Here is a 7,955-nt window from a genome sequence, read left to right on the forward strand (position 1 = left end):
TTTGGAAATCCCTTTTCACCCCCGTTTTTTATAGCCACCCCCTTTTCTCACCCTGTTAATTACACTATTACAGGCACCCTTTTTTACAGTTACGTACAGTAAGAACACCCTGTTTGCGATTATACAGACACCCATTTCCTTGTCCATTTTCAGGAATCTGACATTTTTTAGATTTTATATTTCACCGATGCCAGTGAAATTCATAAACTTTTGTTATATATGACCTTTCCACCGGGCAAACGACAATATCGACTGAAACGTTTGCATCTTTGACATGAATTTCGTTGAGTACTTTACTTGGTCCAGCATTTCTACCGCAGTTCTGCATCCTCGGTTGGTTATTTCCGCTTTGATGCGAACGTTTGCGATAGATCGTCAGGACTCAGCACACAACAGCCCGCAACATCTTTGCCTGTCTCATTACCCGTTTGAAGTCGTACGGTTGTTAATGCCTTTAGCGACTTCTGGACCGATAGTTAACGATACCATTGTCTTTTTCTACGCCGAGTTTATATTTAGCCGTGAATTTTCTGGAAGCTTCTTCCATCTTTCCTGAATGAGCGGGTGGTTGTGACTTGTGAGTCACTGGTGACCCACGAACTTATTGTTATTCGTTAATCCTTAGAACTTAAGTACGCGCATGCCGAACGTTAAACTGCGCATATAATCAACTGTCAAAAGGGTGCCTACAAAAATCAGGGTGTCGTCTTAAAAGAAATTACTTAATTAAAAAAGGGTGCCTATAATTAACGGAGTGTGGAAAATGGGTGGCTATAAAAAACGAGGGTGTTTGGGGTAGCTATAGTCAGTATAGTGTCACCCTTTATTTTATTTACAGTTGATCGATTCAAACAGATGTACAAGGAAAGCTCAGAGCTGTCTTTCAACCGATTTATTTTGTTGTGGGAGTAGCGTTTTGGCGAGTAAACTTCGAGAACTGTAAACGACTTCCGATTATCGCCACTTTTTCTGCAAGTGAAAATTTTGGTTTTATGTTTTTATTAATCCCACACCGCCGATTACGCAAGATACAAAACTGTAACCTTGCAAGAGTCCTATCTATGCTCACTTGTGTGCATTATTACTGATTTTCTATCAGATTTTCTACCAGTACTGTCTACAGAGGCGCTCGGCTGCTCATATCGCGAATGAGTTTTTCCAATCTCCGCACCTGAAACGCAACAGAGGCGAAAATTACTGTTATAAAATAAATGAGTTGTAGACCATGAGTACTACACTGTAACTACAGTAGTCGTACCGTATTGTGCACTGCGGCCTGCATCCACGTACTTATATAAATATTCGTACTCACTTATACTGCATAATCTTTTATGGTGAACAGTACGAAATTACTAATTAAACATATCTCAGTAAATTAAATTTTAATAGGTTAATTTAGTTATCATTTTTAAATGCTTCAGGTACGCTGTACAGAGAATCACCTCAGCGTCCGTCATAGTGTCAGTGCGTGCGATTCTCTTCTCGGTGAAGTCCATTTCCATGAACGTCTGAAACCGGAGGGCATCGATGGCACTATCCTGTGCCGCAATTAGGACCCGATTCTCCACTTCCTATTGCACATTTCACTGACAAATCTTCGCGTTTATTTAATCTCTATGCACCTTGCATGAACGATAGTTCCATTAGCTGCGCTACCGAATATACGTACCCATAGTTTTTATGGAATGTTATGCGGAAACATGCAGTAGTGTATGCTGTCATTTGTATCAGTGAAAGTGTTAACTTATATTATACGAGTAGATATTCAACAACGCTTCTATAGCTACATACGAGTAGGCATTTATATGGCGAAAACAGCTTACAATTAATGCAATCTACCATATATATACTGTAAGTGTACACTCTTCATATCATAAGTTGTTTTTTGTACGAGTACTAGTACTTACTCTCAGTCTTCTCTGCCGGAAGTTCTCATGCGCCAACCGGAGTTTTGCCGCCAAATACCTACATTATTCTTTTAATTTACATACTCATAACTGGAGCTGTTTTGTTAATTGTGTTCATAAATATAGCACAAGTTAACCTATCAGTGAACAATATTACGATTATTTTTATAACAGTTTGAGAGACCATTAATTATGTGCGCATTCTTTATATATGTCGAAAGCAGTCCAGAAACAGGATTTTCATGGCTCTTACGGTAACTGCGAGTTTCCAGACATAGCTTCAAAATTCCTGTCAGCATCGCCGGTCATCTGCAGATGGGAGCGCTTCTTCGTATTTCCGGTATCCGTTTAAAGTACTAGTGATCTGCGGACCAATGTTGACGATACAGGCTTTTTCAGGCAAATCTTGGCTTTTGACGATCCAACTATTAGCTATTAGCTATGGTGCTGTTAATTTTGTATTTAAGACGCAATACGTATGCAATAACGGCCACGCTGAAAATATTGATAACTACTTAATTAGATTACGAAAAACTTGGTTGCCAATTTCGTTTACTTGTGCGACCTCCCAAGTTTCTGCTGTTGCTATAGAATATTGTCATTTTCCGTTCATATGCCATGCTACGCGGTCAAGCGTTTATAGAAAGGTCACACAACAAACTTGGTTGGCAGGCGCTAATTACAAACAAATAATTCACTTTGCCTCAATTTTATTTTTGCCTCAATTGTCTGCTTTTTGCGATATTTTGAACACACGCTTTTCCCTTCACATTTATTTTAACAATCTGAAATACCCGTTGCATAGTTTTACAAGTAATTAACGAATCAAGTACTTATTTCTAGATAGGTTTTTTATAAGCACTTTAGGATTATATAATATGCCGGCTTTTGTAGTCTGATAAGTTTTAGAAGACCCGTCAGATAGTTTTACAAGTAATCAACAAAACAAGCAAACAAACAAAATTAAGGCGATTTCTCTCCTAGCTTTATCCAGAACGGCAGTGATGGAGCATAAAAGACTCCTGAAAAATGTATTAACACCGTACTTTATACATCTGGTAAGGGTTAGTCCCGACTCCCAACTATCTAGAAAACCGTTTTCTGCCGGTAGTTTGCTCGCAGGTAAGTAGATACTCGAATTGTACATTGTGGAATTCCTACAAATTAATAAAATACGTACAACTTACAAGCACATAAACGGTCATTACTGCTAAGCGTATTCTCAGAAATATGAAAAACTCAAGAAAATAATCACAAGAAAAATGTAATCTACGGAGCTAGCAGTAACGTATTGTTCAGCGTCCAAATTAAGTGCATTATAAATCTGGTTGAATAAAAATGTAGCTGTAAGCAGTAAGCCTGTATAAAAAATTGCTTTCAGAATTGCAATTGCAAACTGCAAATTGTACTTGCTTTTCGGAATAAAACTAACAATAAATTAAATACTTCGTGCTCGTAACATCCGGATTCCAAGGGCCGATTCGGTGATCCTAACTGGCGTGTGCATTGCACACTCGCGCTTGCACTTGATGCTGCACTTTCACCACGGCAAAACCAGCAAATGCATGCACGATGCCAAATTTCGAAAAAAATGCTTAAATGTTCTGCTTATTTTGTCAAAAGTTTTGCCAAACTTTTGTGGATGTTAGAAGTAATTACTATTTTGTGTACCCATAATATTGTGAATTCTTAATAGCAGCTGATTGTACTCTGTATGCGGTTGATGCAGTGACTGATCTGCCTGCGGTGTGTGCCATCACTGCCATGAAATGCCGATCCCCCTTCATCTGGATCCTACACTGCCTGAAATCCGCCTGGCGCCTCTTATGTGGCAAGAAGCGTCCCAACCCCGAAACGGCCGGACCCCTGACGGGCGTTACCGTTAATCCCGCACCTTCTAGTCCTTTGGTGCAGCAGGTGGAGTGCGGCCGTTGAATTGCAAGGGAAGCCGCGAATTAATGCAGCGCGCACTGTGTGTTGTAGGGCAGCGACGCATGGTCGTCCAACTGGGATAACGCGCCCAGCGTGAACAGCTCGTCTGAACCAGCGGCGATGTCTTCTCTGGGATTGACCCGCGGGAACAGCGTTAAATACTCCGCCACGGAGGCCTGGAGGGAGTCGTTGATTAAACAGAAGACGGCGCCGCCTCCGCCGCCCGAAGTCGAAGAGGAGCAGAATTTCTTCGACCATATGGAGCCCACGCTCCGCAAACCCAAAATGGTACATCTTGAATATTTAGCACCTTTCACTTTTCTAGTGTCGTGCAGCTCTCGCGCGGCACTGCCTGTTCCATTCATGCAGTTTTCTTTTAGCGCTTGCGTTTTTGTAAGGCATCATCTGGTGGCAACCGATTTATTTTGGCGATTGTGTTTTACGTTATTGTTGCTGATTGCAGGTGAAAGTGTGGAGTGACGCCGAGAGCGCTGCTCAAGATGAATTTTCCTCGCGCTTATCTTTTAAGCCAGCTGCTGTGCCCAATCTCGTACGTAATGTGGCGTGCAGTTTTTTTGGGAGCATGAAAGTCTTTTTACCATTTAAACGTGTAAAATGCGTTAAAAAATTGGTCCGATATTGCGGATTTCCGAACTCCTGCACGTAAACGGGAAATTAAATAATTACCATGTTTCAAAAGGAACTTGCATTGCCAACGTTTTTCCATAGAATAACCATGGAGCGTCGCCGGTGTTTTTATTTTTAAAAATTGTTGTCTAAAATGAAAACGATGTCCGTGGCATCAGCGGTACGAGCAGCTTTGATTTTTCGGAATAATTGCTTTTAAGCTAGGACGGCAAACGGCTGCTTCCTCCAGAAGCAGCGAGCTAATACACTCAGACTGATTCCTGCATTCGCATTTGCAGAAAGCGGAATTGGACTGGATGGAAGAAGGCGAAGGGGCCGGAAGTTGGGAAGCATCCATCGACGAAATAGATCCGCGTGCAGCTAAAAAGGCTAAGAGGAAAGCAGCTAAGGAGCAAGCCGCATCTTCCGCCCAACAGACTCAAGATGCGCGTGTCCGGAAGCAAATGGTTTAGAATAGAACTTTCCCAGAAGAAACCGTGTCTTCCCCTTTTCTCCGCGTCTTATAAACGAAAATACTGATACTGTCTTGCGTTTCATCAGAAGTGGTAGGTGCATATCAGTATGTTCGTTTTTCTAATCATTTTTTAATTGTATTAAAAGCAGTTTTTTGTTTTGTTGGATTACGTTGGTTCTCTGCAAAATCCGGTGGTTAAAATTGATAAAATATTATTTCTCAAACGTTATCCATTCTGCTCCTGATTGCAAAAAAATTTAGTACAGTAAAACCGATCAGAATACCAACCCAGATGGAAGAAACATCCCATCAGCCAGGAAAAACACCCAGATTAAATCATGAATATTATCACGCATAAAATCAAAAAAGAATCCTCGATGGCACTTAAGGTAATTAAGAACTTAACAAATATGCATTATTAGGTCCAAATAGCGTAAAACTCGGCAGTTTGCACCAGGGGTAAACAAGTCGCCCATATCATGAAGTCGTCAGCTGGTTGGGTGGGATATGTCCCGAATCACCGAATGTGCGTAGGCTCACCTGTTCAACATGAATATTTGTAACGTGATAAAGGCATAATATTACGTATTGTTATTCTTGTCTGCAAATATGTACCAGTAAAACAGCAAATAGGCTGAAATATTTAAAAAGACGAATTGCTTACAGACGTTGTACTTATAACTGTAAGCTAACGGTTTACAAAAAATCTTACCCGTCCATTAGGGCGTATGGTCAGCCACGTTATACTGGAGTGGTGTAGGGACATCCGTAACCACGCTTCTGGAGGTAACTGCAGAGCTCTGAAATTCACATACTGTTAGTAGTATTTCAAGCAAACTACAAGCAGTAATAACCATAAACGTTAGCACTATAAAACTATAGCAAAACAACGTCATTTAACTACAGAGTACAGATGACGCAAACAGCCTTTCGCATCAGCACAGAGCGCCATACAAGTCTTATTAATGGCGACTCGAACTAAAGCAACAATCAATCCATTCTGATCGATAAAGCAAGGGAAAACTATGCATTATATCGATTTCAGATGCCTAGGTCGCTGTCGTGACCGGCGTATTAGCAAAAGAGCTGAGATGGATTAAGTGATTTCGTACACCGGCATAGTCAAGTAAAAAGTGCCTCCCAGTGGTAATTTTACAACCGCTTCCATTAGAAGGATAAACGAGTTTAAAACAACAGGCCCACCTGCAGACAAAATAGCGAATGACGTTGGCATGGCATACGATGATCTCATAACTGTCCTTCTCCTGATCAGGATCAGCGCGATGAATGAAACGCCGGAAGGCCGCCTCTATCCGCGCCCCGTCCTCAAAGTACTGCTAAAACACAATTAGCAAAACATGATGAACACATTATAAAGAAATTTAAAAGGTATTTTTTGAAATTTCATTACGAACTTGAGATACCAATGGCAATTAAAAAAGCGCATCAGTTTTTCGTAGTAATTCAATTTATAACAACAAAATCCCACCTGAGCACCCGGTCGCCAGCTGGCCACCGGTGGTTCGGGAGGAATAGGAGCGCCCTCACGGATCAGATCAGTGCTCTCTAGCTCAACTCCTGGCAAGGATGAGGCAATAATTTGAGCAGTTTCCCGAGCACGGCACATGCTCGAGTGGATCAGTTTTGTCCAGGGAAAGTTTAAGTCACGCAGACGTTTTCCCGTGTTCTGCGCTTGTGCGCGGCCTATGAAAATGTATGAGTATTGCAGTTTACAATATAAAAGGCGTAGAAGATAGCGACTGTCTAATGCAACTCAACCGACTCTCTTTTTTATTACGTTATCTTAATTACTTCTGCCAATTTACCCAGAAACAGAGCTTTAACTTTGTATTGCTTGCTTACCTAGTTCTGTGAGCATACGACATTCATCTGAGATCCCATCCACAACATAATGTCCATGTCGGATGAAAAATAAATTCCGCGTAGCTTTAGGTGTCGCCGCCGCTAAGTCCGGTTCCCGAGCATCAGGCTTGGCTTTTGGCCGTATCAGATTGGCTGGCTCACGTCTGTCCCAGTCTACAAGAACAAATCACTAAATCAACAACTGGTAAATGCATTTGATGCATGGTGAATTCCCAACGACAGTTTTATTCAGGACATCCTCAAAATACTGACAACATGCGCTTGCAGCAGTGCTGCCGATTAAAAAATCTTAAGTCGAGGTGGAATGATGCACCGTTTATCATTTACGATTATAAAATAACAAAATTAATCAATGTAAATGTGTGAAAATTTTCCCCATACGTACATACACTCATACGAATTTAAAAAAGGGAAATCACTGGGAGAAATTTACTTTTAGAAATTTAGTATCAAAGGGTGTTCCAAATTTTTCCAGAACTACTGCTATCAGTAATCAGTTTGACAGAAAGTCACGACAAAAACTTGTGTAGGATGTCGATGATGTAAGAGAATGCTGTAAGGCGCACGCGACGATTTCCTTGCTCCAACCCGGACTAATTATCAACAAAACTCACGATCACGGATCACCTGCAAAAGTTGACAAAACAACCCTTACTCTGATCCCATCGGCCACAGGAACTGGGCCCAGGCCCATCACAGGGGATCGCTCCGGGTGGCGGACCAGGATACAGATGGACGAAATTTGTGGAGGCATTGGCCACTTCCACGGGTTGCGCGCACTGTGCCACCACGTCGTCATTCTTCCAAATACTGGCGATGGCTGCCGCGGTGCCTGTACTGGCCAGCAGACCCAACGACGCCAATAGCGCCTTCTTTCCCGCTCCCACAGGCATATCACGCAGGATGAGCACACACCGTACGGATCATCGACACAACATTCTCCAATGACAAGGAAGATAGTACGTGGGAAAAAACAACTGGAATCCAACCAGAATCAGTTTTATCAAGGAGGAAATCTTCGGAAGTTGCGATTGGTATCTACTATCAACTTGATACTGAAACCCACATGCTTGGAGATGACGAAACTGTTACAAACCACATGCTCGTGCCCGTGATTTGTGCACCGTGTG

General features: G+C 41.8%; 3 protein-coding genes across 6 annotated transcripts; 1 reads left to right on the plus strand and 2 right to left on the minus strand.

Moving 5' to 3' along the window:
• Positions 1–751: 751 nt before the first annotated feature.
• On the minus strand, positions 752–2,451 carry LOC129589159 (uncharacterized). Of its 3 annotated transcripts, none has more exons than XM_055483723.1 (5): positions 2,161–2,451; positions 1,908–1,965; positions 1,443–1,571; positions 1,070–1,171; positions 752–969 (listed from the first exon to the last, which is right to left on the minus strand). In XM_055483723.1, exons 1-4 carry the CDS (start codon positions 2,214–2,216, stop codon positions 1,118–1,120), a joined length of 297 nt encoding a protein of 98 aa, XP_055339698.1. In that variant the 5' UTR covers positions 2,217–2,451; the 3' UTR covers positions 752–969; positions 1,070–1,117. The 3 variants fall into 3 exon arrangements, with proteins under 3 accessions (XP_055339698.1, XP_055339699.1, XP_055339697.1); XM_055483724.1 differs by having other exon boundaries at positions 753–969; positions 1,109–1,171; XM_055483722.1 differs by lacking the exon at positions 752–969 and having other exon boundaries at positions 991–1,171.
• A 1,008-nt stretch (positions 2,452–3,459) lies between these two features.
• On the plus strand, positions 3,460–5,170 carry LOC129589164 (uncharacterized). The gene is made up of 4 exons (XM_055483729.1): positions 3,460–3,824; positions 3,891–4,127; positions 4,303–4,389; positions 4,766–5,170. Exons 1-4 carry the CDS (start codon positions 3,672–3,674, stop codon positions 4,937–4,939), a joined length of 651 nt encoding a protein of 216 aa, XP_055339704.1. The 5' UTR covers positions 3,460–3,671; the 3' UTR covers positions 4,940–5,170.
• LOC129589163 (serine/threonine-protein phosphatase PGAM5, mitochondrial-like) lies at positions 5,052–7,931 on the minus strand. 2 transcript variants are annotated; one of them, XM_055483728.1, is made up of 6 exons: positions 7,481–7,931; positions 6,805–6,978; positions 6,431–6,645; positions 6,145–6,275; positions 5,654–5,741; positions 5,052–5,481 (listed from the first exon to the last, which is right to left on the minus strand). In XM_055483728.1, the coding sequence occupies exons 1-6, from the start codon at positions 7,716–7,718 to the stop codon at positions 5,419–5,421; spliced, it is 909 nt and encodes a 302-aa protein (XP_055339703.1). In that variant the 5' UTR covers positions 7,719–7,931; the 3' UTR covers positions 5,052–5,418. The 2 variants fall into 2 exon arrangements, with proteins under 2 accessions (XP_055339703.1, XP_055339702.1); XM_055483727.1 differs by having other exon boundaries at positions 6,145–6,278.
• Positions 7,932–7,955: the final 24 nt, after the last annotated feature.

Source organism: Paramacrobiotus metropolitanus, unplaced genomic scaffold, assembly GCF_019649055.1.
Source record: "Paramacrobiotus metropolitanus isolate TYO unplaced genomic scaffold, Prichtersi_v1.0 Parri_scaffold0000033, whole genome shotgun sequence".
Lineage (NCBI taxonomy): Eukaryota > Metazoa > Tardigrada > Eutardigrada > Parachela > Macrobiotidae > Paramacrobiotus > Paramacrobiotus metropolitanus.